At 48.1% G+C, this 27,221-nt stretch overlaps 4 protein-coding genes across 14 annotated transcripts in view; 2 read left to right on the forward strand and 2 right to left on the reverse strand.

The window, feature by feature from the left end:
* Positions 1 to 63: 63 nt before the first annotated feature.
* Positions 64 to 7,135, reverse strand: LOC120456948 (period circadian protein). Of its 3 annotated transcripts, XM_039644089.1 has the most exons (9): positions 6,855 to 7,135; positions 4,478 to 4,636; positions 3,353 to 4,404; positions 2,919 to 3,275; positions 1,192 to 2,855; positions 880 to 1,116; positions 682 to 822; positions 438 to 621; positions 64 to 365 (listed from the first exon to the last, which is right to left on the reverse strand). In XM_039644089.1, exons 2-8 carry the CDS (start codon positions 4,570 to 4,572, stop codon positions 550 to 552), a joined length of 3,618 nt encoding a protein of 1,205 aa, XP_039500023.1. In that variant the 5' UTR covers positions 4,573 to 4,636; positions 6,855 to 7,135; the 3' UTR covers positions 64 to 365; positions 438 to 549. The 3 variants fall into 3 exon arrangements, with proteins under 3 accessions (XP_039500023.1, XP_039500021.1, XP_039500022.1); XM_039644087.1 differs by having other exon boundaries at positions 682 to 1,116; XM_039644088.1 differs by having other exon boundaries at positions 64 to 379; positions 682 to 1,116.
* A 2,442-nt stretch (positions 7,136 to 9,577) lies between these two features.
* On the forward strand, positions 9,578 to 10,763 carry LOC120456944. Of its 2 annotated transcripts, XR_005616890.1 has the most exons (2): positions 9,578 to 10,570; positions 10,628 to 10,763. XR_005616890.1 is itself a non-coding variant. In XM_039644083.1 (1 exon), exon 1 carries the CDS (start codon positions 9,703 to 9,705, stop codon positions 10,453 to 10,455), a length of 753 nt encoding a protein of 250 aa, XP_039500017.1. In that variant the 5' UTR covers positions 9,578 to 9,702; the 3' UTR covers positions 10,456 to 10,592. The 2 variants fall into 2 exon arrangements, 1 of the variants encoding a protein (XP_039500017.1); XM_039644083.1 differs by lacking the exon at positions 10,628 to 10,763 and having other exon boundaries at positions 9,578 to 10,592.
* LOC120456943 (rho GTPase-activating protein gacT) lies at positions 10,657 to 12,415 on the forward strand. The gene is made up of 2 exons (XM_039644082.2): positions 10,657 to 11,239; positions 11,391 to 12,415. The coding sequence occupies exons 1-2, from the start codon at positions 10,657 to 10,659 to the stop codon at positions 12,212 to 12,214; spliced, it is 1,407 nt and encodes a 468-aa protein (XP_039500016.1). The 3' UTR covers positions 12,215 to 12,415.
* A 2,976-nt stretch (positions 12,416 to 15,391) lies between these two features.
* LOC120456663 (protein kinase shaggy) overlaps positions 15,392 to 27,221 on the reverse strand; it is a 45,578-nt gene continuing 33,748 nt past the window's right edge. For 6 of the 8 annotated variants that reach the window (XM_039643601.1, XM_039643600.2, XM_044006619.1 and 3 more), the window contains 8 exons: positions 25,177 to 25,367; positions 25,020 to 25,103; positions 23,967 to 24,077; positions 23,652 to 23,889; positions 23,385 to 23,578; positions 22,068 to 22,257; positions 21,554 to 22,000; positions 15,392 to 17,653 (listed from right to left, as the gene is read on the reverse strand). In XM_039643601.1, the coding sequence (XP_039499535.1) occupies positions 17,442 to 17,653; positions 21,554 to 22,000; positions 22,068 to 22,257; positions 23,385 to 23,578; positions 23,652 to 23,889; positions 23,967 to 24,077; positions 25,020 to 25,103; positions 25,177 to 25,367 (1,667 nt within the window). In that variant the 3' untranslated portion in view covers positions 15,392 to 17,441. Of the gene's footprint in view, positions 17,654 to 19,933; positions 20,390 to 20,790; positions 21,287 to 21,553; positions 22,001 to 22,067; positions 22,258 to 23,384; positions 23,579 to 23,651; positions 23,890 to 23,966; positions 24,078 to 25,019; positions 25,104 to 25,176; positions 25,368 to 27,221 lie in introns of those variants that run through there. The other 2 variants (XM_039643598.2, XM_039643597.2) reach the window with 2 other exon arrangements.

Consider the following 27,221-nt stretch of genomic DNA (forward strand, 5'->3'; position numbering starts at 1 on the left):
CTAAGTCGAACCACTAAGTTAACGATAGGAATCCTTCCCAGATTGAAGCCACTTAGTCAGGTGTGTGGGCGTTGGCTTTTCGATATTGTTTATTGTACAATAAATAAATAGAAAAGTTTCGGATAAATAAACCTTAGGGCTGAGCCACTCTAGTTTGTAACACACATAATATTCTGCTAAAACATAGGACAGATATCAACTAAACGCTTTGCTTGGCCTGAGATCTACATAGTGCCCTGCCTGCATGGGTTCTGGTCCAAGGTCCTCCAAGTTTGTCTACCGCGCCAGTTCGTCTGCTGCTTTCGTTACGCGATCGGATTCTAAGTGGTGACATCCCACGGATGTGTTCGTGCTGATTCGGAGAACTGGAAAGGGAGATCTGGGGAATAAGGAATCCTGGAAGTCAGGACTGGCTCGTCTCCAGGACTGATACTCACTCGTGTCCAGGACCCTGCTGCTCCTCGGTATCTGCTGCTCGGATCGTCCTAGGGATCGACACTGCGCACTCGCTGGTGCACGTCGGTCAGCAGCAACTGTGGGTGCTGGCTACTACCCATCGCCGTGCTGTGTCTGGTCCTCCTCCGGGTGCTCCATGATCTTGCTGTCAGAGGGACTCATGCTCTGCGAGAAGCAGAAAGCGAAATGATTAACTTGAGTCATATGGTGAACTGGAGTGCTTACCTTCAGCTTTCGGTGCTTGGGATCCTTTTCGATGTCCGGCGGACTCTCCGATCCGTCCGTCGTCTTAATGAAGGACGAGTAGAACGAGGAGAAGCTGGAGCCGTCCATGTCGTCGCTGTTACCATTGCTGTCCGTGTATTTCTGTGGATGAGCACATGCTGTTCCCACTGACCAGTGCACCTCATTCGTATACACTACCTTGTTGTTGGCGGGATTGCTGCTGCTGCATGGCAGCTCGGAGTTGTAGTCGCCCATCACGGACGGAATGGGCGAGGAGCCGGGCGCCTCCTTCTTGCACGGATCGGATACCGACGCACTGCAGCCCGGCTCCGCATTGACGGAGGCGCTCTGCGAGGAGGGCCGCTGCACCTGCGAGGGCGTGGTGACCGAGTGAAATGCCCCCGGCACCTTCTTCGCCATGGACGCCGGCGTGGTCTGTGTGCGATTAAAGCAATTCAAGGGATTCAAGTGAGTTAGGACAATGCGGTACGATCCTGGCTACTGACTTACCGTATACATGGACTTGTTGTACGCCGACTGGGAGCCCAACGGACGCTCGGGAATCTGGAGAGCGTTGGTCATCCCGGTGAAGGGCATCGGCTGGTACATCATGGCCGTGGCAGCCGCCGCCGCCGGATGCGTGTAGAAGAGCGACGGATGCGGGTACATCACGCCGGCCATGTACTGCAGCGGCATGGCCTGGGCGGCCGCGGCAGCCGCCTGCTGCGAGGTGGTGGGCATTTCGGGGCCACCCTTGTGCGGATGCTTGTGCATCCGGGGGGAGCGCGTTGGACTGGTGGGCGTCAGGGAGGCGGGGATGTAGTAGAAGGTCGGGAAGAGGCCGGCGGAGGAGAAGCTGCTCTGGGCCATCGCCGTGTGCGTGGAGTGGACGGGCGGCGTGATGCCCACCGAGAACGGTGGCCAGAGGTTGATGTTCTGCGTGCAGGTGGGATAGGACGAGGGTCCCGGCATCGAGCTGCCCACCGAGGAGATCACTCCCGCCGCTGCTGCCGCCCCTCCCGGTCCACCAACAACTCCTCCCGCTCCTGAGCTCATGGTCAATCTGCCGTCCGATGTGACCGCTAATCCTGCGCCAGTTCCACCTCCGCCTGCCACACCGGCTCCGCCGCCGGTGCCCACTACTCCTCCTGCACCGCCAACCACGCCCTTGATCGCATCCGTGCCCAGGGTCAGCTGCTGCTTGGGCTTGTTGGCCTCTCCCTCCCAGGAGTGGGAGCCGCCTCGCTTTATGCCGTGGCCCGGACCACTGTACTCCAGCATCTTGAGCGTGTCGGTGGCGGACTTCTTGCTCTTCTCGCCCGACCGTCCGCGCGACTCGCGGTGCTTCTTCAGCATGAACTTCTCCATCTCGTCGTTGTGCTTATTCAGCAGGGATTCGGTCAGCGTGACTGGCTGTATGGCTACGCCTCCGCCTCTGTAGTTGGAGCTTGCGGTGCCGGTTCCGGTGCCGGAATTGGTGCCATTGCCAGTGCCTGTTCCCGTGCCAGTGCCTGTTCCTGTTCCTGTTCCAGTGCCTGTTCCCGTGCCAGTGCCCGTTCCAGTGCCAGTGCCTGTGCCACCCGTGCCCGCAATGCTCGTGTTCGTTACACTGCTCATGTGTATGTTACTGGCGGTGGTGAAGTTGCCCGAGGAGCCGCTGCCCCCGCTGCCCTCGTGGACGGGACTCATCGGACCACTGGCGCCACTGACACAGGTGCCGCGCGGCTCCGGCGGCTCCGTCTTGGGCGGATCGAGCTCGGCCGGCGCCGTGACCGGCTTGCTGTTGAAAAAACGCAGCAGGTTCTCGTTATAGTTTAGCTGGTTGTAGCTGGGCGGCGTCTCGGTGGAACTCTTACTGTCATAGTAGTCGTGGTGCGGCGAGATCTCGCCGAGCATCACGCTATCCCGCTCCGAGACGGTTAGCTCGTTCTCGTGCGGTAGCTCCAGCTTGAGATCCGCCCGGGACACCTCGTCCATGAGGGTCTCCATGAAGCTGGCCAGTGCCTGGCAGCGGCGTGATACCTCCTGCTTGACCGTGTCCGATGGACGGGACACCGTTTCCGCCAGGCGCTTCACAATGTCCTCCTTGATCCGCGTGTTCCGGCTCTGTGCCTCCTCGGACATCTTGAGCTTACACGTGGGCGCCGCCTCGAAGACGTTACACGACTTGGGTCCTGCAAGGACAAGCGGCCTGTTTATAGGATCACTGGGGGATTGGGCTCGGCAGGCGAACTCACCCTGAAAGACGCGATGGTGTCCGACGACGAACTCCAGCTTGCGGGACCATGGATTCACGAAGCTTGTCCACTCCGTCTCCAGGAGCACGTAGCAGCCGTTCTGGATGAGGAAGCGGTACGGCTTGCTGCAAAATGAGGCACCCGCCGTCTGGCCCTTCTTCATTACCATCTCGTACGTCTCCTTCATGACGGACAGGTCCTCCTGGTGGTAAAAGTCCATGATGCTGCGCCCAATCAGGTCCTGCGGCAGGTAGCCCAGCGCACTGACCGCCGCGCTGTCCACGTGCGATATGATCCCGGTGGCCGTGTGGCGGATGGCGAACTTTGGGCTCTTCTGCGAGAGAATCTCGTCGGGAACTGAATCGCGAAAGATTGGGAAAGATCAATGGTTAGATAACTGAATAGACACAAGGAAGCAGTCAGCAGACACTCACTCTTGTAGCTGCTCTTGATGGGAGTGGCGCAGATGACGAGCAGCATGTTGGTGCCATTGGAGACCATGTAGTTGTCCGGCCGCGCCTCCTCCGGAGCCTCCCTGAAGGTGAGCCCCAGGCGGAAGGGTTCGTAGCTGACGGGCCGGCCGATGACGCCGAAGCCGCCGGACTTGAGTCCGCGATAGCGACGCAGCATCACGCAAAAGGTGCTCTTGGTGTCCTTGGGCACACTGCCCCGGGACTCTGCGATGGGTATGCCCGTGGTGATCTGGCTGGCGAAGGTGGCGCGGTCCTTGAGGTGCACAAAGTCGATGAACGACCTGCCCAGCCACATGTCGCGCGGATAGCCCAGGACATCGGTGATGCTGGGCGTGGTGTACAGCACGATGCCGTCGTGCATGGAGATGACGCAGCAGAAGCTCTCCTCCTTCAGCCGCTCCCCGCGCTGTACGGTGCCCGCCGCTGCTGTGCCCGGCACACCCGGCACGGGCTCCACCTTGCCCGGACCTCCGGCCTCCCACGTCTTGTCCAACTTGGCCAGGCCGCTGTCCAGGCTGGCAGCGTGACCCACTCCAGCGCAGCCGCCCATTGAGGGCGGCACTATGGTCACGGACAGCGGGGAGGGAATGGGAAAGCTCTGTGCCGCCTCCGACTTGGCCACGCCCTCGACGCGTTCGGCCTCCGACTCGGACCCGGACCGGTCACCCTCCTCCTGCTGCAGCTGCTCCGTGGCCTTGGGCTCGCTGTGATCCTCGCCGTGCTGCTGGTCCTGCAGCAGCTCCCGGCAGCTCTGCTGCTCCACGCCGCACCCACTGCCGCTGGGCCGGGGCTTCTCCTCGGCTCCTCCCTCCAGGCTCGTCGACGCCGAGATCAGCGACTGTCCCGCCTGCCCCGCCCCCTGGCCCGCGCCCTTGTTCTTCTTCTTCTTGCGCGACTTGTCCTTGTTGCGCTTGATGATCATGTCGCTGCTGCTGGCCTGCGTGGATGGTTTGCCGCCATAGCCGCTGCTGCCGGAGGAGTGGCTGCCGCTCAGCCGGGACTTGGAGCTGCCACTGCAAAGGGGAATGGGAGAAGGATTGTTGATCCACTGCCTCGCATGATGGGGCAATGGGTAATGTTGCTCACCTGCGCTGCGACTGGCTGTTGCTGCAGCTATTCGAGTAGGCCGAGTCGGACACCTTGGTGTTGTGTGTGGACTCCGTGGACTCGCCGCCCTCCATGGTGCTTAGGTTCTCTAGCTTGTCCAGTTGCGAGGGTGTGTGTCGTTCCAGTGCCAGCGAGATTCTGCAAAATCGTACGGTGACCATTAGCACTAGTACTTATCCTTGACAGGACCTCGACTTGGGATCATCAATTGTGTGGCAGCTTGCCACCACTTTGCAGTCACTAACTCAGCTGATTTCACTTTCTTGATTAACTTATGTATGTCCTTTGAGGAGATTCCGAGTACTGAGTTTCTGGTCAATGAATGGCCCACAACAAAGCGATTGCTATTCTGCACTTTCATTCGGAGCAAAGCTGTTGCATGAACGTGAGTGAATTCACTGTAGTAGTGGTGAGTAGTTTCACTTCGGCCGAGTGATGAAATGAATCACGAAATGTGTTGCGGCACTGGGAAAACCCCCTCCGATTCCCCCGTTTCCATTTCAATCAAGCATTCCGAATTCCGAATGTTAGTTCTATCCCTTCTTCACGTGGTATTCTCCCCAGCCGCCCAACGACTCTCTCTAGGATCCCAGGCCAAAGGAAGGGAAGGGAGCCAGCAGTTGCACGTGTTCCGACTGCCATTCATGTGCGTGAATCTTGGCTTGGGTTGCTCCAAGTCCTAATTGGCCAGAGCCTTGTTGCGGAATCGTCACCTTGACTTGCACCTGTTTTGTGGCTATACTTTGCCTGTAACGAGGCTTCACTGTGCTAATTACCAGCGCAGCGGGAGCGAGGCGGCACGACGCTGCATTCACGTGCAGTGCGATGTGCCGTGGCTCTCGCGTTGCCGTTGCCTCTGCCGCTCCGCCAACGGATGTCGTTATGCAGTCGCAATGCAGCCCAGCTTCAGATACCCAGATACACAGATACGCAGATACTAAGAAACTCAGGTACTCAGATAGACAGATACAAAGATACGCAGATACGCAGATACACATATACTAAGATACTCAAATACAAAGATACGCAGATACGCAGACAGTAAGCCAGAACCACCTACGCGCGAAAGCGAGTAGCTTACAGCACAGATACGGGAGATTCTGGTGCGCAATGTGCGGTGTAGAATGTAACCTGCAGCGCAGCAGGAGATACATTCTTGCGAGGAAAGGCGCTGACTTGGTGAAAACTTCAAGTGAACAAAAATAAACCCAGCGAAGAACTCATATTTCTCACCATGTCGACTATGTCGTAATCGTTCATATAATAAGCACCGAATGCGGCGAGGAGTTTGGTTTTAGCGATGGCATAAGGCGACAGGTTCATCCTCCGCGATTCGGCGGAGTCAGCCAAACCCAAAAAACACCACAGACACGCAGACAGACAGACATTAGAGTGGACCCTATTCGTGGCACTTCAGAGTTTTTTAGAAACATAGATAGCCAAATGGTAAACAAGCTGCCTTCTGCCCTTAAGTATTCAAAGAGCAAGGTCCAAAACAGCCACCAAGGATTGTGTAACCATACGTGGGCCAACTTTGACGCAGATTCGCAAAATGCCAGCCAGCCAGACAAGAAGGCCAAGGGTCGAGTCCGCCGGGATGCTGAAATAGCTGGGATTGCTGGATTACACTGGTCGTGCGTCACTCCGCGGAGGTTAGGTAATGCAGCGCAGGGAGCGCCGCTGACATGGCCAACAGTCGCATAACCCAAACCCATAAGCCCAGACTTACGGGTAGAGAGTGGAAAGGTTTGGGGCACAACGCGGATGATACTCTGTTTGGCTTGTGTAAGACGGCTGCGGCTTTAAAGTCGCTTGAGTTTGAAAAGACCTCCAAAACGTGCCATGTACTACTAAGACCACGGTGCGTATGCTTGCTGCAAAGCACCACGCTGCGTATGCGCAATGTGCTCTGACCCACATCGTCTGCGAGATGCGATTAGCTGTGTGAGTTCACCTCACCTCATGTAGACGCAGTGTGCGTACTGCACTCCAGGTGACCGGAAGGCAAACGCAGCTGCCTGCGTGCCACACTGCGTATGCGTAATGTGTTTCTCCCAAAGGGCGTTTGCATTGGAAACGATTTGCAATCGTCGCAAAGCGTCGTTCGGTAGGGTCAGGTATGTGTTGTGGGCTTTTGTTTACGCTTTGCTTTGCTTTCGATTGCCGTGTGTATGTATGTGTGCCGCTGTGTGCAACGTGCACTTATTAATAAACACTATGTGTGTGTGTGTTGGACGTTATGAACCGAGTTCTTTATGTAAGTTGTTTTGTATTGGCAATATGATAATGGTCTCTCTCGCGATTGTTGCTATTTTCCATTGCAGCTTTATTGCAACAACGTGACAATTGCACTTACACTCTCGCTCCTCGGCTATTTGCTCTCTGCTGTGTGCTGTGGATCGGGTTTTCTGTTTCGCGCTATTAATCGAAGTTCTGTCTCACTTCTGCTTCACTTTTCTTTCACTTCTGTGTCACTTCTTTTTTAGGCTGGCTATCACCCAGCTCAACACCAAAGAACAAAGTTTGGATTCTGATCAAAAAAAACTTAAAAAAAAGGTGTCGCTGTTACTGATTCTCTTGGGTTAGGGCGATTCTTTCAACTGGGCGACGACCGCGTTGTCGACCTTCTGGCTCGAAATTCGCACAAACACTAGAGCTCGCCTCGCAAGCTCTGCTCTAGAAGCCCCGTGCAGTGGCATTCCCAGAATTTTCTCACACTCACTCGCTGCTCTCCGCTGAGAATCGGGGAATCGCATTCGCATTCGCTCGGGAAATCGCGTTGCTCGGCCGAGATACTCAGAGATACGGACCCAAACATTAACCCTTAAGCGGAGCTTTTGCGTGCTGGGGGCTCGCAATTCCGGCCAAGAACACCAGAAAGCAGTGTTTAACTAAGTTTTTTTTAAGAATGCAGTGCTGTGATATTGCCAGCATTTCACAGAAGAAAGATTTAGTTTGTCTGTGAGTATTTGGCATGCCAAAGTTATTCCTTTATTTAAATACCATTTTTTGTTTATTTATATTCGCCATGTCGCAATGCAAGCCCCACGCACCAACTGAGGGTTAAGGAAAGCTGATGGAATCCCCTGGCTTTTTGGGGGCTGCGCCTGGTGGGCGGCTGGCAGCACGTTTTCCGAAGGGTGTTTTCCGTGGAGCCGGCTGGGCTGGGCGTCGGATTTGCGGGCCAAGTCACGCAGTTCGCCACGTGAGCGGCGGCTTTTCACTGCCTACGACTTTCTCGGTCCAACAGGCACTCGCACTCGCATTCGCACTCGCATTCGGATTTGGCATTTCGCAACGGCATTACTCACCCACTGGCTGGCGTCCAAGCAACGCCAGTGCGTCCAGTGCCCACCAACGCATCAACCCAACAACGCATCAGTACAGCAGCAGCGGCGACAGTTGAAAGTGGCGCCAAGCTTTTGGGGGAAGCTGGAAGCTCCACCTGGTCAGGTGCACACCAGCGTGCGCCGTGGCACGTACATGGCGGTGTGCCAGCGACAGCTGAGTTTGCCTGAGTTTCCCTGGCTTTTCACTGGCTTTTCCGCCTCCGTCCAGCTGGCTGTTGCGCGCTCTGGCCCACAGGTGGCGGCACACATGCCTGGCAGCAGGGGATTCCCCGTCTTTCCAGGGATATTGTTACTACTACTATATAGTTTCAAATTAATATTACTGTGCATTAAATCTGGCTTTGCAACGCAGCAGTGGAAGGGTTACAAGTTGAGGCATCTCGCATATGCATTGCGTTTAGCTACCCCCTTGTGAGAGCATATTTTGATATACTGGCACATTCAGCGTTCTTTATCATCCTAATCCGATCGAAGTGTCGAAGGATGTCTTTATGCCTTATCAGCCATCGGCCATCAGGCATCAGGCATCAGGCCATCGGCCTGCGGTGGCTTGGAATAATTGAATTCTATTAATTGGCGGCTTTGCCGACGTCGAGTGGGTGTGAAAATCCATTTGACCCGGCCCACTCCACACCCAGCTCCTTTGTGGCCACGTGTGAGTGTTTGCCGAAGTTTGCCGGAGTTGGAAGGAGTTTTCTGGCGTTTGCCGGAGTTTTCTGGGGCTTGCTCTTATCTTTGGCGGCCACACACGTGCCACAAAGTCACAGACGCCTGCCCGAAAATGATAAAGTGCGTTCGAATTAGCCACCAAACTGCTGCTAATTTGGTTTTGATGCTGCGACTGTTGACTTTCCACTCCTCCGACTTTAGATTGTGGTGTGATTTCATTTGATTGCCGCTAATCGGATTCCGGGGGGTGGTTTTGGGTGAGTGTCGGTCGCACTGTGAGCGGGATTAGATGCGGGTTCCCAAGGCCCACCCTTTGAACCCACCCAAGTGGCGAGAACGAGGACGAGGACCTGCTCATGAATATGTACTGCGTTTTGAGGATGGATGGACCACGTCAGGTGGCATGACTAGCACCTCAGCCAGGCTCTGTTGAAGAAGGCTCGCGAAATAGGAGGAGCTGCCCCATGAGATGGAGTACCACAGAAATTAACCACATTTGTGCTTCAAATCACATCCAAACGCAGTCCCATGGACTTGGAAAACATACAAATCACACTGACTCGTCCACGAGCATCGAGCATCCTCAATATGTCCACATAAGATTCCAGCTGCCGTTCAACTAGGCGACTTCCCTGTGCCCGGAAAACGCGCGGCCAAGTAAATGCCCGGGCCGCAGCAACCCCTAGTTCCCTGGACTTGACTCCGCCCTCCGGCGCCTGCGCACTACGTGTTTCCAACTCCGGAAACTCTTGGCTGGTTAATTAATTAGAAAAATCACTGTTTAAGGCGTGAAAAAAGTCCGAGGAGGCGTAGAAATTTCAACGCCTTTCGAGAAACTTTGCAGGACCCTTAATCCCAAGTTGAGTTGAACATCTTCGAGGGGGTAAAAAACAAGGTAGCAGACACTCCACGGTTATTTGCACTTGGCAATAAAATGTGAGAAGTATGATAAGCAGTCTGATAAAATGTGTAAAAAAGGAACACTGCAAAAAACATATGTGAGCTATGAGTGAAAAGCAAAGCTAAAAAGTACATCTAGTGGGCTGTGGTCGGTGCTGTCGCCCACGATTCGAAAGCCGCACACCAAACACGTTAGTTCGCTTCAAGTTTTCGTAATGCTCCAAGCGATCTGGTCGTAGAAAATTATCCGTACAGCACAAATTGGTATCAGTTATTCAAAACGCGATGAGCTACACAAACCTACTGCGCCAGCAGAATGTGGTGGACGACTGCCAGCGAGTGAGCTGCAATCGCAATCCCACGGCCACGCTCTCCGGCCGCTGTGTGCTCAGCCGGGACATCGTGATCGGCTGCCGGATGGAGCAGTGCGACCCGGACATGCCCTACATGCTGGAGCCCACGTGGGGCGTCTATCTGCGCGCCGGTCGCGATTGCGGCGACCTGTCGCGCTTCGTGCGGCGTGTCACGTTCAAGATGTCGCCGCGCCTGCCGCTGCGACTGCACGTGGCGGACAGCGCTCCGTTCGAGATCGGCGAGGTCCTGGGCACCGACTTTCCCGTGGAGGTGCAGGTGCAGTACACGGACGCCCGCATGTCCGCCACCTCGTACATCTTCCGGCCGCGGGTGGTGCGCGAGGGTCACGCCGGCATCTGCGAGGAGGTCCTGGACAAGATGATCTTCGTCAATCCCACGCCCTCCATGCGACAGAGTCTGATGCCCGTCCTCGCACCGCCAAGTGCGACTGCCAGTGGTCCGTCCAGCGCCAGGGATTCCAGCCAGTCGGCGATGGAGCTGCCCGTGCCGGAGCGACCGGGTGAGCGCAAGGAACAGGATCGCGAGCAGGTGGGCGATGTGGCGCGATCGCCGCAGCCACCGGCCAAGCAGCTCAAGAATCGCCTAAGTGTGGGCGTGCCCCACCCGCCCATCGGGCATCAGAAGCCCAAATGGGCGGAAGGAACTAACGGAACTGAGAAGTGAGAACTGAGAATGTTGGCTGTCATGGCATGCGAAGATGTGTGCAGTTATTTGATTGGAATTCGCTAAGTTTTGGCCATACTAGGCCAATTATGAATTTCAAATTAAAGTATAATTCGTATGTTTGAATCAGCTGCTAATACCCTATAGTTTGCTCATACTTTTACACTTTAAGCTGGCTGACATCTAATCAAAGTCAACTCAATGCTCTGTACATACATATGTACATATGTACAAGGCAAGGTCGAGTACGCCCATTTTGTGTGTATGCCTCGTCCGGGGGTGGATGATGCTGCCCGATGCTGCTGGATGCGTTGGCCCCGCCCTCCGTCCAAAAGGGGGTTGGTTCCCAGACACAGATTGCCAGTTACCCAGTCGGTTGCTCACTTCGCTGCGGCGCTTCGAACGCAACACAACGCACATATCCCATATCCACTTCGCCGGCGAATCGGAGAAATGGCCTGGCTACCGAGCAGCTCGAATGGAGCGGACAACGCGGACGAACGGAGCACGGCCTCGAGCGGCTCCTCCGGACACAGCCAGCCCAATGAGTCACCGCGTTCTGGGCACCTGAATGGCAACAATGGAGGCATACGGGACACTGCCGACGCCGGCAGGCATCCGCCCGCCCTGCTGCGACATGCCACGCCCCACTTGCAGCCCAAGACGGAGTCCGTGTCCGACGGCGACGGCGACGCGGAGCTCTCCGACTTCTCGCTCAACGACACGGAGGAGGACGAGGAGGATCTACGCGACTACATCGTTCTCAATGGCAACCAGGCGGATGGTGAGGATTAGTCCTTAGAGCTTTACAACTTCCAGCATATTGCGGACGTCTTTATTACTCCATTTCATTTATTTTAAATATATTAATTTTATGATTTGAAAACTCATTTTTTAACTAACTCACGATCTCAATCCACTTGTTCCGCCCGCAGGGAATCGCTCACTGTCTAGTTCGCCGCGCAGTCACTCCCGCAACGGACTGCTCACCGCGCCGGCCAGCTCGGGAAGCTCAGTTGGTGGGAGCGGCGGTGGCGGTAGCGGTGGCGGAGGCAATGGCTCCGGGGGCAATGCATCCAGTGGCGGCGGCAGCGGCGGAGGAGCCACTGGCGGCGTACGCAAGGTGTTCACCAACACCAGGGAGCGTTGGCGGCAGCAAAACGTGTCCGGCGCCTTTGCGGAGCTGCGGAAGCTGGTGCCCACGCATCCGCCGGACAAGAAGCTATCAAAGAACGAGATCCTGCGCTCGGCCATCAAGTACATAAAGCTGCTGACGGGAATCCTCGAGTGGCAGCAGCGACAGGCCCCCGCGCATCCAATCCGGGCTCAACTGGAGCCGAACAACAACGACAATCGGATGGCCAACGGTCATGCGGCGGCCGTGGAGCATCTGGAGCACCAGGATGTTCCATCTGTGCGGCATATCAAGTGTGAACGCACCGACGGCCAGATGCACAGGAATGGAATTGGGAGCGGACACGGACACGGAAACGGGAATACGGGCAACGACCTGCTAATGATTGCCCCGGGACCCATTGTGAAAAGCGAGCTCCTCCTGGAGTCACCACTGCCCCTGGGACATCCGCTAGCCGGACCACCCCTTCAACTGGCCACTGCGCCGCTGGCCATGGCGGATCAGACTCGGATCAGCGGCCCAGGATCCGGTGTCAAGTCGGCCAGCGGGCGGAGCAGCAAGCGACGCCTCAAGCCGGAAGGTGGGGCCACCGATCTCAGCCTGGGCAAACGCCGCAGGACGTAGAGTTCATCAGCTGCGGGAGATGCAATCTTCGAGAGAGTGGATACTGGCGATAGTATACTATCCCCAAATTGCTGTTTTTTTTATCTACCAAAACATTACAAAGTTAATAGTGCAAATTGAAGAGCCGAAATTACTAGTTATAGTTTCTCTGGTTTTCCTAAAGTCATCCTAATTGATGTACACGAAATAAACAGAAATTTCGACACAACGTTGGAAATACCCTTTCAAATGTGGAATGTCATAGCTTAATTCGAATCAGTCGAAATCAGCAAGAAGGTAAAATAAATTTTTGCTTTGGGATATAAGCCATATACTTAGAACACATCCTGAAACTGGAAGTCTAACATTTTTAGGTGGTGTTTTTGTACAAAGTAATTTGAGTTTTTACGATACCCATAATGTGATGTGTATAGTTAGATATGTTTTTTGGCAGCACAAAACAGTTTTCGTTTTGGCTGTGCCGCCTTTTTTGGCCAAGTTATGGAGAAAACCCTGTTTGAAAATATCAGATTTTCATTTCTGTGATTTTCGATAAAAACGTACCTGTATTTCTTCTATAGCATTAAAAATAATTGTCCAAAACTAGAATGTCATACCTCGTTGAATTCGTAACAAAATTCCCTATCAATCCGTGTACATACATTGAAATTCTAATTTTTGGCCATTTTTCGCAAATAAATAAACAATAAAATATCCAATGTGGTTGTTGGAACGTGACAAAAAATCTGTTACACGAGGGCATCTATATTTTAGACCAAAAAAACGGATCGTTGGCTACCTTCTAAGATTTTTGTTCGCCTAGTACTTAAAATCGTAAATCTCTGAAATTTCTTTAAAATTTCAGCCGCCCGGATATTATTTTCGCTGCTAAATCGGCCAGTTTTTCGTTTCGCACACCAGGCGAACAGAAATCTCAGCAGGTGACGGCAGGTCCCAGCAGATATCATAGAACGAGACAACTAGCTTATATTTCCATGATGGCCATCCCTTTCATGCTTTCAGACGCCCTCTAAGGAAAAAACCCGTTACTTTGCAACGGAACTCAGATCAGAGATGCTCAGTCACATTGTGCTTCACGTGGTTTTCACGAGATTTGCACGACAATCACGACATAAAAAAAATATCCCATGTGGTTGTTGGAACGTGACAAAAAATCTATTACACGCGGGCATCTTTATTTTAAGCAAAAAAAACGGATCGTTGGCTACCTTCTAAGATTTTTGTTCGCCTAGTACTTAAAATCGCCGCCCGGATATTATTTTCGCTGCTAAATCGGCCAGTTTTACGTTTCGCACACCAGGCGAACAGAAATCTCAGCAGGTGACGGCAGGTCCCAGCAGATATCATAGAACGAGACAACTAGCTTATATTTCCATGATGGCCATCCCTTTCATGCTTTCAGACGCCCTCTAAGGAAAAAACCCGTTACTTTGCAACGGAACTCAGATCAGAGATGCTCAGTCACATTGTGCTTCACGTGGTTTTCACGAGATTTGCACGACAATCACGACATAAAAAAAATATCCCATGTGGTTGTTGGAACGTGACAAAAAATCTGTTACACGCGGGCATCTCCATTTTAAGCAAAAAAAACGGATCGTTGGCTACCTTCTAAGATTTTTGTTCGCCTAGTACTTAAAATCGTAAGTCTCTGAAATTTCTTTAAAATTTCAGCCACCCGGATATTATTTTCGCTGCTAAATCGGCCAGTTTTTCGTTTCGCACACCAGGCGAACAGAAATCTCAGCAGGTGACGGCAGGTCCCAGCAGATATCATAGAACGAGATAACTAGCTTATATTTCCATGATGGCCATCCCTTTCATGCTTTCAGACGCCCTCTAAGGAAAAAACCCGTTACTTTGCAACGGAACTCAGATCAGAGATGCTCAGTCACATTGTGTTCACGTGGTTTTCACGAGATTTGCACGACAATCACGACATAAAAAAAATATCCCATGTGGTTGTTGGAACGTGACAAAAAATCTATTACACGCGGGCATCTCCATTTTAAGCAAAAAAAACGGATCGTTGGCTACCTTCTAAGATTTTTGTTCGCCTAGTACTTAAAATCGTAAGTCTCTGAAATTTCTTTAAAATTTCAGCCGCCCGGATATTATTTTCGCTGCTAAATCGGCCAGTTTTTCGTTTCGCACACCAGGCGAACAGAAATCTCAGCAGGTGACGGCAGGTCCCAGCAGATATCATAGAACGAGACAACTAGCTTATATTTCCATGATTGCCATCCCTTGCATGCTTTCAGGAGCAAAGCCGTTATTGTGCAACAGAACGCTAATTAGAGATGGGGAGTCGCATTGTTCTTGTGGCCGTGTCACGTCTTTGTTACGATATGCACGAGATTCCTTAAGTTTGTTTGGATCGTCAGGAAGATTTGCAGAGACGCGACCATCTCTAAGCAAGTCGTAATTACGCTAATCAGCTGTTTGATGTTTGCTGCGCAATTTCATTTGCAGAACTTTTTGGGATATCAACGAGGTTTACAATTATTTTGTTATATTAATTATTTTGATTTATTTATTTATTGTTTATTTATTTGCGAAAAATGGCCAAAAATTAGAATTTCAATGTATGTACATGGATCGATGGGGAATTTTGTTACGAATTCAACGAGGTATGACATTCTAGTTTTGGACAATTATTTTTAACGCTATCGAAGAAATACTGATTATTTTTTAGCAAAATACACAAAAAAAAAATTTTTTTAATTTTTCATTTCTATGTACGTTTTTTCATTCTTTTTTACCCGAGTATGGAGAAAAAATCGATTCGAAATGTTTCCACCAACGAAATGAAGAAAAACGCATTTGTGTATATTTTTTGTTTGTAATTTTTATTGTTTTTAAATTAATGTTTTCTTTACGCATTTGTCTTGTGTTTCATTTTCATTTTTATGTTCATTTTCATTTCCGCTTTGAATTTGGGGTTTCGTGTTGTTATTGTTTAGTTTAGTTTTGGGTTTACTTGTTAATTAAGTTTATTTGGTTTGGATTTCTCATGAGGTTGTTGCCTCATAATTAAAGCGAAACGCTGAAGTTGTTCATCATATATAAGTTGGTTTTTCTATGCATATATATGTTTGAATATATATTGATTTGGGCTGTCATTTTCCGTCTGTTGACATTTTTAATTAATTTAATTACAAATAAACAGTGGTTGTGTGTGTGTGGGTGTGTTTAAAGATTTATATAACTTGTCTGCTGTTTACTTAGATTATTTCTAAAATGTTTTGGTTTTAGTTGGAAAATCTTCGGTTTTCTCTTTCTAATTTATTTGAAATTAAAGACGTATGTGCGTGTGAGTATGTCTGAATGCGTGTGTGTGTGTGTGTGTGAGAGTGTGTGTGTACATATATGTATATAGTTAAATTTAATTAGTTTTGATGCCACAAAACTCAACGTTCATTAATTGTATAAATGTATCATTTAGTTAGTAAAAAAAAATATGTTCTCGTACAATATATAAGGAGTTCTATGGAAATACATACAAATAGACTTTGTTTTTCTTTTGCCTTTTGGTTATTTTCCCTTTTTTGGTTTTTTCCTTTTTTGGTTTTTTTTTTCTTTTTTTTTGCTTTGTTTACTTAATTGTTTTTGAAATGGGGCAAGGTAAAGTGCGGGGGACATAATCGCAGACATAATTTCCGAAACGAGATCTAAGCAGTTAAACTGAGTGGCTGGCTGGTGGCTGTCATAGGTATATGGATAGGTATAGGTATAGGTATTGGATAAATAGATTGGAACCAATACTATATAGTTGCGCAGGAGTGAGTTTCCGGTTGATCTAAGGCCCTTACGTACTAAAAACATCATCGGTTTCATTGTATTTTACTTCAATTTGTATTAAATTAGTTTAAATTTTCAATTGCAGCTAAATGTCCTTTGTCGATTACTTTTACATATATCATATATCAAGATTGTGGCTCCACTATCTCATTACCTCGATACCTCAATACGTCAAAACGTCATTACCTCATTATTTGCATTGTTTATTTAAGTTAATGGGTGGCGTCGCGCGCTAAAAGCGTTTTACTCATTCGTACATTCACTTTCTTGTTGCTCAATTTGTTATATTTCTTGTATTTATGTATAGTGTATAGTTTATGTTTATTGCATTTTGACGATCGCCTCCATAGATAATCGTAGTTGCAATACGTTACTTGAGAACAGGCCACGGAAAATGTTGCTATTCGTGGAGTGTTTTCTTTTCTTTTCCTTTTTTTTCTATTTTTCTTTTTTACTTGGGATGTTTCCGGTTCTAGGATTAGGGGTTGGGGGGTCAAGGGGGTGAGTGGTCGGGGGTAGCTATTAGGAGTACTACTCTTGTTAATATCTCGTATATATATCTATGTTTATATAATATCTATATCGTACTCATATAGATGCACTTGCGCGAGTTTAGTTTATGTTGTATCCTCCTCCCTTTTGCTAGTCCCTCTTACTTTGCCGCCTCCTTTAATTGTTTACTCTTTTATTTACTTTTACTATGGATTGCTAACTGCTGTGATCGTTATATATTTGTATAACCGCATATATATAAACGTTAAATGGGCAAAAATTTTGATTTATTTCACTAAGTATTCATTCAATTTTCTTCTGCTTTTTGTTATTTTGTATTTACTTTTTTTTTTATTTTGTTTTTTGCACTTATGTTTTATTACGTTCCGCGAGCTGTTTTGTTAAATGTTATTTACTATATTGAAGGTTGGGACGCGGGGGGGGTTTTCCGATTATTTCTCAACATTCCATCCGGGATTTCTCTTTGTTTTTAATAGTACAGATAATTATTTTAATTATTTATGCATAGTTTAAAGTGGATTTTTTGTTTTTGGTTTTTCTTCTTGGTTTCTTTCGATTTTATGCTAAATATTTGCTTGCGCCCAATGCATATAGCTAGATATACATACATACATGTGTGTGTGTGTGTGAGTGTGTATGTGTGTGTGTGAGGTGTTGGGGAATGGGGTTATTGTTTTGTGGTTCCTAGGGTATTGGGCGTTCTTCGAAGTGAATTCCAGTGTCTTTCATTTTCATTTACTCTCATAGCTTCTGCTGGGACATCCGACATCGCTTTCATTTATTTTTTCAAGTATAGCTGCGTGTGTCTGTGTGGTGTTGTCATCTCGCTCCTGACCGAAATGGGTTAACTGCGTCCCAAGGGCCGAGCGAAAACCTGCCAATAACATTACATTCAAAGGGCATCTTGCGCACGCTAACCCGACGCCGCTGCCTCGGTTTCCGGTGCTCCTCCTCCAGCTCCAGATGCGGCTGCTCCACTGTCGCCAGCGTCGTTATCGCCGCCACTACCGCCATTCCCGCCTCCTGATCCCGATCCCGAACCGGATCCGGAGCCCGAGCCGGCTGCCTCGCCGTTGCCGCTGCCGCCACTGCCGCTGCTGTTCAGGGCGCTGTTCGACTGCGAACCTACAAAACGTCATCCAAAGAAGGAAAAAGATGTACAAATGTGGTTTGCCATACGTATGCATTAGCTTTATGTTTTGGGGAGATTCACTTGGGAGGCCCAAACGGACGCCAGTTTAAAGCGACTTCCCCGAAGCGCCATTACAATGCACTACCCATCGTATAAGTAAGAAATAATATTTAAATGATATTCAAAACAACAAGAAATGATTTGTCAAACAATAACACTTAAACCAACATATGTGAAATGGAATATGGTATATTCGTTATAATCCCAGGCATCCCAGGACCAATTACTTCGGGGAGCTCCAGAGGGAAAATGATGATGAAGACGACGGCGCAAAAACAAAAGGTTCACACACTGAACGAAATGATACTGTAGATGGTGATTGGTGATGATGATGATGATGGTGGTAAAAGGAAAGGCAACAACAAAAGGTTTTACTTTGTTTAAATATTGTATTTGTTTCTCTTTTTATTTGTTGGATTTTGTTGTATTCATTTATTATCATTAGCATTAGCATTATCATTATCATTATCATTACGGCTTCTTTATTCTTTGCTCATTATCATCAACGAATCTAAATATTATCATGATTATTACAGCATTACATATACAATTGTCAGTGTATGCACGTGTCTGTATATGCGTGGGTGTATAGTGTGTGTGTGTGTTATTTTGTTGTGCAATTAGCGAATCTAAAAATATGCTAACGTTTTTAATTTTTCAATTTTTGTTTTATTACTTTCAAGATTTTCCAGTTGTTCTTCTCTGTTAAACTCGCATGTGCCTAAGTTACTAGGAAAATGTAATCGTTTATAATTAGCGTAATAATTAGTTTAAGGTCGATTATAATAAGCTATAGAAATAAATATATAAGTGTTTTGCTCATTTCTCCTCACTTCGCTTATGCAATTCGCTTCGTTCTCGCTCTCCTTCTTCTTCCGCCTGCCAACTCGGACCAAGAAATTGTTAATAATATTCAGTGGCAGCTATGTGCTGTGCGGGGGATTGTGGGAGGGGGGTGGGGTTAACGTGGCAGGGCGACACTGACTATGTATGCGAACAATAATAATGGAGCTCCGCGATGGCGAGCGACCAACCCAACCCGGTAATTGGACCTTATCTACATATTGCAACTAAGCCGTCGGTTCGGTTCTCAGGCGCCAGCTCTTTTCCTCGTCCGATCTGTGTGTCCGTATCTGGTATCTGGTAATTGGTATCTTGTATCTGGTCAATAACTCATCTACTGGCTAAATAATGATATCTGTACATATATATTTTAGTGCGAAAAAAAATATATACGATTAGGGGTTCTTAACTTGCACGCTCTCTCTGCTTTCTTCTGCTTTCCTCAGCTTTCTTCAGCTGTCGCTGCTTGTCGATCGGTTTTCATTTGTTACGCAATAATGATAGTGTTATTTAATAAAAATAAAAATAATTTATTTATTCAGTATGTATGTATACATAATGCGTGTTTGAAAAAAAAATATAGTTTATATTCATAATGATTATATATTATATAGGTATAGTTTAAACAGTTTCGCTTTTTGCATTTTGCATTTTGCTTTGTTTTTTTGCTTTTCTTGTTTTCTGGTTTTCTTATTTTCTCTTTCGTTCTCTTCTCTACACTTTTGCGTTAATAATTTCCATTAAATTAAGGTTTTTAACATAACATTAACATTATGCTCGGGGCTTTGCTTTGTTTCTTATTCTCATTCTCTTTCTGTTCCACTTAACTTCAACTTCGCCTCCTCTTCAGCTATCCTTCAGCTTTCTTCTGCTTTCTTCTCTCTCTTTAAGGTCGTGTGTGTGTATGTGAGTGTGTGAGTGTGTTGCATGTTGCACGTTGCAAGACCATGCCTTGGTTAACCTACGCAAACTCAGCGCAGCGAAATGTGCGACTTCGCTGGCAGTTAGCTCTTAGTTAGTTCTTAGTTAGCAACTAGTTCTTAGCACTAGCAACACAAAACTCGCCCTCCATTGGATTATCATCAGTTATCATAAGTTTAACGTACTATAAATCAAGGTGGTGTAAAAAAAATATGCAGTGACTCTGTTCAATATACATATACATGGTTCATCTTCAGGCGTCAAATAATAAACGGGCGGTGGAGTGGGGGCGGGATTACAATAATTAACGAAGAGCGGGAGGGAGGGAGGGCGGTGGAGGGGAGAGGGTAGGGGATGGTAAGGGAGTAAGGGGGATACTTAAAGTATTAATTAAAAGATATATCGCCACTCGCGGCAGCGATAAAATGACAATCGATCAGCGCTCGCTCTACTATTATAATTATTGTGTGTTTATTTACCATTATCATGTGTTATATTATTATGCTTATTAGTTTATTTTAGATTTAAAATAAATTTAGTGTTTTACCTAAGTAAAATGTTTCTTGCGTTATATTTTCTGCCTTTCGTTTTTCTCGTTTTGCAGCTTTGCATTTATTTGCTGCTGTTGCTGCTGCTCTTTTCATCAATTGCATTAATTAATTTAATTTAATTCTTGTGTATATAGGTTGCTGTGGTGGTTTCTATGCTTGCTGCTGCTGCTGCTGGATTTGCTTTCGCCGCTCTTGTTTATAGTTATTATATATAATTGCTGTTCTTGTTGTTGTTTTAGTTGTTGTTTTTGTTGGTGTTGTTGTGGGTGTAGGTGTTATATATAATTATTACTATATATATGCTTGGATATATATATTAGTGTGTGTATGTATGTTACTATTGCCCCTATGAATCTGTAAATAAAACAAAAGGAAACAAAAACAAATTAAAATCAAAACTCTTTAGCCGTCTAATGACACCAAAATCAAAACTAAAACCAACATGGCTTAATGAAATAAAAACGAAAACGAATGAAATCAAATGAAAACGAATGGAATCGAATGAAATCCAATGTTCTATCGAGTGTTTCATAGCGATAGATATAGCACGATCATTATATTCCGATTTATTCGAAATTGGGCGAGTGTAAGGAAAGGAAAGGATTTTCCGGGCATGGATGTTATGCAAACCTGGGAAAGATATTTTTACTAGGACCCCAAACTGCCTACTTTAAAGATCTCAAATTTGTGGTTTTTAAACTTGAAACCATTCACAAAACCCCATTGAAACTTTCATTTGAGTAACTATTTGGTGGTTGTAACTTGGCAATAACTAATTTATATTTAACTGAAAAGATAAAAGATAACTACAACAGGAATTTGTTTTTAAGAACGTCTTTTTTTCTCGAGTCTGCGGGATGATGGGTTTCTAAAGTCTTCAGTTATTTTTCTTGATTCATAATTCTGCTTTCAATTCTTGATTCTTGATAATTGTTTAAATTCTGGATTCTTGTTTCAATTCTTGATTCTTGTTTCAATCCTTGATTTCCACTCTTCATCCTCGAATCACACGCATTCTTTTACAGGTCTATCTTATCTATTCGTATCTTTCCCTCGGTTTTGCTTGGGTTTTGGGAGGTGCTTGATGGATGGATGGATGGATGAATGGATGGATCAAGGAACGGTGCTGGGGTATTTCAGTGCGAAGTTGGCTGCTCAGAATCTCAGCTCAGATGTTGGCCGGATTGCGCAGGAAGGGCTTCCCTGACAACGGCCGTTTGCGTTGCGGCCTCAGCATGAGATGGACACCAGCTAAGGATCGGGCGAGGGATATAGAATGGGATTGTGTGCAGCAGGCAGATGGCCAAGATCAAAGTATCGTATCGTAGTTAAGTGCTGCAAACTCATTGCAAATACGGAAACTGGATTTAAAATCGAACCTTGGTTCGGAAAAGAGGAAGCTGAATACGATACGATACTGATGTTATGACGATGTGGGATTGATGAAAGGAGGTGGATGAGTGGGAGGTGACAAGGAGCAGGAGGCGGGAGAAGCTGCATGGCCCACCGCTTACTCACCTGTTACATTGGCGCCGCCGGCATTAGTCGCGCCTATAGCGCCAGCTGCTGTGGCAGCTGCGGTCGCTGCGCCAGCTCCACCACCACCACCAGCACCGCCAGCGACGGCGGCATTGGCGCCGGCAGTGACGGCGGTCGGCGCTCCGGATGCTCCGCCGCTGCTGCTGTTGTTGCCAGAACCGGGCACTCCGCCGGCACTCGCTCCGCCGGTGCCTGCTGTTGCTCCGCCCGATCCGGAGCCCGCAGCGGCTGCTGTGCCCTGCGACTGTTGTGGCTGGGCGGAGCCTTCCGCCGAGGCGCCACTGCCCGTTGACGAGACGCTGGTGGAGCCGCTGGCCGCAGCAGAGGCTGCTCCGCCCGCCGAGGATCGATTGGCGCCAGGTCCGGATGCGTTCTGCAGATGCTTGGGCAACAACTGCGGCACTAGGCTGGGCTGTATGGAGAGCTCTGTGGGTGGAAGGGAACATTAGTGTTGAAATGAATCTGGCTGCATCCTGGCTGAGCAATCACTTACCATGCTCTGTGAAGTTGAATAGCGGCGGCATCTCGCGGCCGTTGGGCAAGGTGTGGTTGCCCTCCATGCGCAGCTCATCGAAGAACGGATGTGCACAGGCCTTGAGCGGTGTGATCCGGGCACTAGGCGTGTACTCAAGCAGCAGGGACACCAAGTTGATAGCTTCTGTAGGAGTGCGTATACGGAAAACCTGCGAGTGGGAGAAGTTGACATTCGGTTAGATAATGTTTTCATCGCCACCATGCAAAGATGGTCACGGACTTTCTTGCGGGACTCAACAACTAGGCGGGACACAATTGGTCAATAGGTCAACAGGGCAACAGGGCAACAGGGCAACAGGGCAATTGGGCAACAGGGACGGGCGGTGAAGCAATCATCGTAGAATTGGGCAGGACACAAACGAGAACACAGAGGAAGCGTTCGTATTTACAGATTTGATCGTTCTCTTTCGCATTTCAAATCATATGAAAAGCGAAACCAAACCGATCATTCTTCATTCTTTTTACGGTTCAAAAACAAACGTCGGCAGTAGGCAGGGCAAGAAACCAAAAACAATCAATTAAATGCAACTCCAAATCAAATCCAATAAATCAATCAATTAAACCAATGTATAACTTCTTTGTACAGCTTTGTACAGCTGCGAGGAGAGCTGGCGAAAAGCTGAGCATGAATCTTAAAGCCAATGGAAGTGCATCCCAAGCAATCATCCAATACCCATCATCCCTGTGTAGTGGAGCATGAAATGCGTATTGATTGAGGCGGCTGTATCTGATAGCTCTGCAGTTAATAGCTGAGAAAACCCAGAAAGCTTTTGGATAAACCAGATTTATCAGTTGGGTGAACGAGTATAGCAAGAATGGGCAGTAGTCATGACATGGCATCGATTTCGATTTCAATGCATTCAACCATTAACCATTTAAACCCCTGCATGATTTGTAGAGCAAATGTGGCTGCAAGTGTCATTGCATTGTGCTTATTTAATTTGGTTGTGGGTCATTTTGCTTAACACTTTTCGTTTGATGCGTTTCTTGGCTTACTCTTAATCGTTGTTTCTGGTTTAGGGCGTTTGGAAATTGGGTGCGTTCGAGTAGTGACTGCAACGAGTTTGTATATGTACACACAATTTTCGGTTAGAAACACTTGTGGCAAAGTAACAATGAGTTTTGGGTTCTAGAGCACGTTTTCTAGGGGAGTTTTCCCACGAGAAGAGTGCAGAAGAGGGCAGTGGGTCACAAGAGTGAAAAGCGCGTGGGGGAAATCGGAAATCATAATCGAGCAAATGCAATTCCTGGTAACTTGGCCCACTTAGCCACTTACTTTCTGCCATGGATGACTCTTAATCTGGGGGAACTTGAATTCCGTGTAGTTTGGATTCATCTCGCGTATCTGTTCTCTTGTCGGTGTGCCCAGGACCTTGATGACCTCGACGAGCTGATCCACACCGGAATCGCCAGGGAAGATGGGCTGGCCCAGCAGTAACTCGGCCAAAACGCAACCGGCACTCCACACATCTGAAAAGGCGCAGCAGCGATTTGATTACATGTAATGCACTAAATGCGATTAAAGTGTGGTGGTGTTACTCACCGATCTTTGTTGTATAATTGATGGCGCCAAAGATGAGCTCGGGGGCGCGGTAATACCGGGAGCAGATATACGACACATTCGGCTCGCCGTGCAGCAGCTGTTTGGCGCTGCCAAAGTCACAGAGCTTCAGCACAGCCGTCTCCGGATCGAGCAGAAGATTCTGCGGCTTGATATCACGATGGCAAATGCCCAGCGAGTGGATGTAGGCCAAACTTCTGAACAGTTGATACATGTAGAGCTATCAAAAAAGAGCAGTAAGACAATAGAGTTAGTGCTTAATTCACAGGCATGAAGAGTGGAGTGTAGCAGACTCACCCGAATAAAGTTGATTGGTATCGTTTGCTTGGTTTTGGCATATTGGCGAGCCACTTTGTATACGGTTTCTGGTATATATTCGAGGACTAAATTCAAAAATACTTCATCACGCTGCGAATTGGAGGAGGAGAACGTAACGATTAGTTAACGATATCAGAGCTATTAAAGTTTAGGTTTGGGTTCGGGTTCAGGCGTATATGAACCATGTGTGGATGCGTATGGAAGTCTGGGTTTTGAGGGGAGCTGACCGATGCAGTTGCGAGCTGTCGACATGCGTTTTGGTTTTTTATTTGATCGGGGTTGTACGGTCGTCGTATTGGCGACATTTAACTCTGAATCTAGCAAACTAGCATAGCGGCAGGATTTGATTCACTGAGGAGGTTATACCATGCGGTGTGATCTTCTGTACGTTTCATTGTACTTTAATACGTTTCTCTAATACATAGCAAGGATTGTTAACGAATTCGTTGTTTATGAGAGATAGAAAAAGATCGAGAATCGAGTGAGAGCAAGTCGCTGAATGATCTGAGCTGAGCTGGAGAACTGAGAACTTTGAGAACGTAGAACTTTGAGATCTGGGATACCTGCGGCTTCAGCACACTCGCGAATATGCCCAAATCGATGGGGAACTCGGCCAGCTAGTGACCGATTTCGATTTCAGATTCGGATTCAGATTCAGTTTCGATATCGGATTTGGATTCGGATTCGGTTTCGGGTTCAGTATCAGTTTCGATATGCAAGTGAAAGAGATTCGTTTCAATTCGGTAATTGCTCAACTCATAAGGCTGACGATAGAAATGCTAAGCGAAAGCTCAGATCAGCTGAAAATAAATACTTAGTACGGTTTAACCATCAAGAAATTAGCTCCAAAACACAGCTAAACGCAGGCGTCAGTTGTATACACACTTGCATCTGAATTCCTCTTGGTTGGAATGGATTTGCTGGATTTGCAACTGCAGACGTACTAAGTAATTACCAATGCTGGGCAACTTCAGCAGTCCAACTCCCCCACAAAAACGGGTTGCTACTTGATCAGTGATCAGTGGTTCTTACCTTTTCACCACTCGAATAGAAAAAGTACAAAAGCTTCACAATATTACAATGCTCCAATTTGCGCATAATTTGCAATTCGCGATTCTGTGAAAAGAAAGAAATGGCATTGTTAGTCCTGAATCAATTCAATAGATAGATATTCGTGGTGGGTGCTTACCTTAAATCGTCTGTCTTGTAAAACTTTTTTGATTGCCACCAGTTCGCCGGTATCGCAAAGCTTTGCCTGGAACACGACGCCGAAGCTGCCATTGCCGATGACCTTTGTGTCTGTATAGGAGACCTCTTGTACGCGATCGGTGCCTTGGCCGGGTGTTGCAACAACTGTTGTGATTTTAGAACCATCGCGACCTGTTTCGGGGGCACAAGCAAATGAAATGTTAGTCTGAATGTATTTGGGTACGGAGCAGCTTCCCTCATCGTATACAACCCAACTTATTCTAAGCACACACACACACAGAATATTTATATATATTTGAAGTAAATATAGATGGTTTATACACCTGTCGTCTCCCAGGCGCCCTCCAGCTTCTCCTTGCTCCTATCGACCTCCTTTGGAATGGACAGTGCAACACTGTGCTCGGGCCACAGGTCGTTCAGCTTGCCGATCAGTTGTTTCATGCCTGCACACAAATCGGACACGAATCACACAAGATATTGTCAGCATATCGGATCGATCACTCATAATCTCTGATCAGGGATCATCTCGAAACGAAAACAGCGGAACAACCAGGGGTTGGGAGGAAAGAGTCATCTCTCGGGAGAAGGTGAAGGTGGAGCTCAACTAAACAAACACGCATTGGAGGCACAGACAGAAGGGTTTGTGGTAAAGTGTTGATGGGGCAGGTCAGACAATTGGATTTGGAAGTACAAGAAACAGAGATAAAAAGATGTGCACAGTGTAGTCCGCTGTACGAGTTGCAAATTAATGTTTTTTTCAGAATTGAAAGTCAAAGAATATGAAGATTAAAATAATGTCACCCCTGCATCTCTACTAAAAACATTTAGCATACTAGATAGCAACTAAAAGAAGTGCTAAGAACCATTATTATTATTATTATTATGCTGAGTCTGATTTTTCCCTGCAATATCCAAGCGAACCCTTTGCATTTTCGTTGCTAATTAATTTTGGCATTGGCGCCAAAGATGCCGATGCCATGTTCATGATGATGATGATGGGGCAGCTGCTACTGCCCCTCGAATCACTCTCGATTTTGGGGGTCACACAACTTAAGGGGTTTGTACCTGTGGGCTTCTAAATACTATCGTTCTATCTGCCTAACTACATTCCGCTCCTTGCTTTCTGTCGTGTATGTTAGTTAATACAACGTGTGGATCACATTTGGGGATCTGGGAATACTAGGGTGCTGTTCGTCTAGGTGCTATCTCTGTACTTGGGTCCTTGTACTGCTTTCCTGCTCCTCCTCCGCCGCCGCCGCCGGCACTGGCGATGCTGGCCCCACTGCCGCTCCGGTTCGGTGGTTTGCTCTTCTTCAGAGCGGCGGCCACCACCAAGGACGACGAGCAGGCGGACTGGGCCGCCTTGGCCGCTGCCGAGAGCGGTTTGTGTTTGCCATTGGCCTTCGACTTGCGACCCGCATGGGAGGACTCGGAGGTGGAGGTGCTGCTGCTGCTGGTCTCGCTGTCCGACTCTGATTCGCTGCCAGCACTGGAGGAGCTGCCCGAACCGGATTCCGTATCGGATTCGGTGGGGCTTTCGTTGCAGGTGCTCTCCTCCTCCTCTTCTTCGCTGGAGGATCGACGTTTGTTCTTTTTTTTGGTCGCCAACGGGATGGGTGGCGCAGCACCACCACCGCCACCGCCAAAGGAGCCCCGTTTATTCTTGATGACCTTGGCGGGCGGTTTGGTGGCGTCAATGGAGTTCTGCCTGCCGGAGGTGGTGGTGCCAGAGCCAGCTCCATCCGATTCGCTGGCCTCGTTCACAGACCCACTGCTGGGTGGCAGCTTCTTCTTGCGCACCACTCGCACTACCTTGCGGACACCACGCGGCACCGCCACGGGCACCACCTGTGACTTATCCACCTTGAGCGTGGAGTACTGGGCACCGCTGGTTTACTGAACCACTGAACTACGGACGACTGAACCACTAAAGCACTAAACCACCGTGTCAGTGGTGGTGGTGGTGTGGGTATAGCGCTCTAGTGATGCCTTACACGCAAAAAAAAAATATACACGTATTTATAT

This window comes from Drosophila santomea, chromosome X (assembly GCF_016746245.2).
Source record: "Drosophila santomea strain STO CAGO 1482 chromosome X, Prin_Dsan_1.1, whole genome shotgun sequence".
Taxonomy (NCBI): domain Eukaryota; kingdom Metazoa; phylum Arthropoda; class Insecta; order Diptera; family Drosophilidae; genus Drosophila; species Drosophila santomea.

What these genes read in the sequence shown, in the direction of transcription:
- LOC120456948 (XM_039644087.1), bottom strand. Translation starts at nt 4,572, where the DNA reads ATGGAGGGCGGCGAGTCCACGGAGTCCACACACAACACCAAGGTGTCC. An exon ending in CATCAAGAGCAGCTACAAGA is followed by an intron (nt 3,276 to 3,352) that starts GTGAGTGTCTGC and finishes TTCGCGATTCAG; the next exon opens with TTCCCGACGAGATTCTCTCG. An exon ending in CCAAGCACCGAAAGCTGAAG is followed by an intron (nt 622 to 681) that starts GTAAGCACTCCA and finishes TGCTTCTCGCAG; the next exon opens with AGCATGAGTCCCTCTGACAG.
- LOC120456944 (XM_039644083.1), top strand. Translation starts at nt 9,703, where the DNA reads ATGAGCTACACAAACCTACTGCGCCAGCAGAATGTGGTGGACGACTGC.
- LOC120456943 (XM_039644082.2), top strand. Translation starts at nt 10,657, where the DNA reads ATGCTCTGTACATACATATGTACATATGTACAAGGCAAGGTCGAGTAC. An exon ending in CAATGGCAACCAGGCGGATG is followed by an intron (nt 11,240 to 11,390) that starts GTGAGGATTAGT and finishes TTCCGCCCGCAG; the next exon opens with GGAATCGCTCACTGTCTAGT.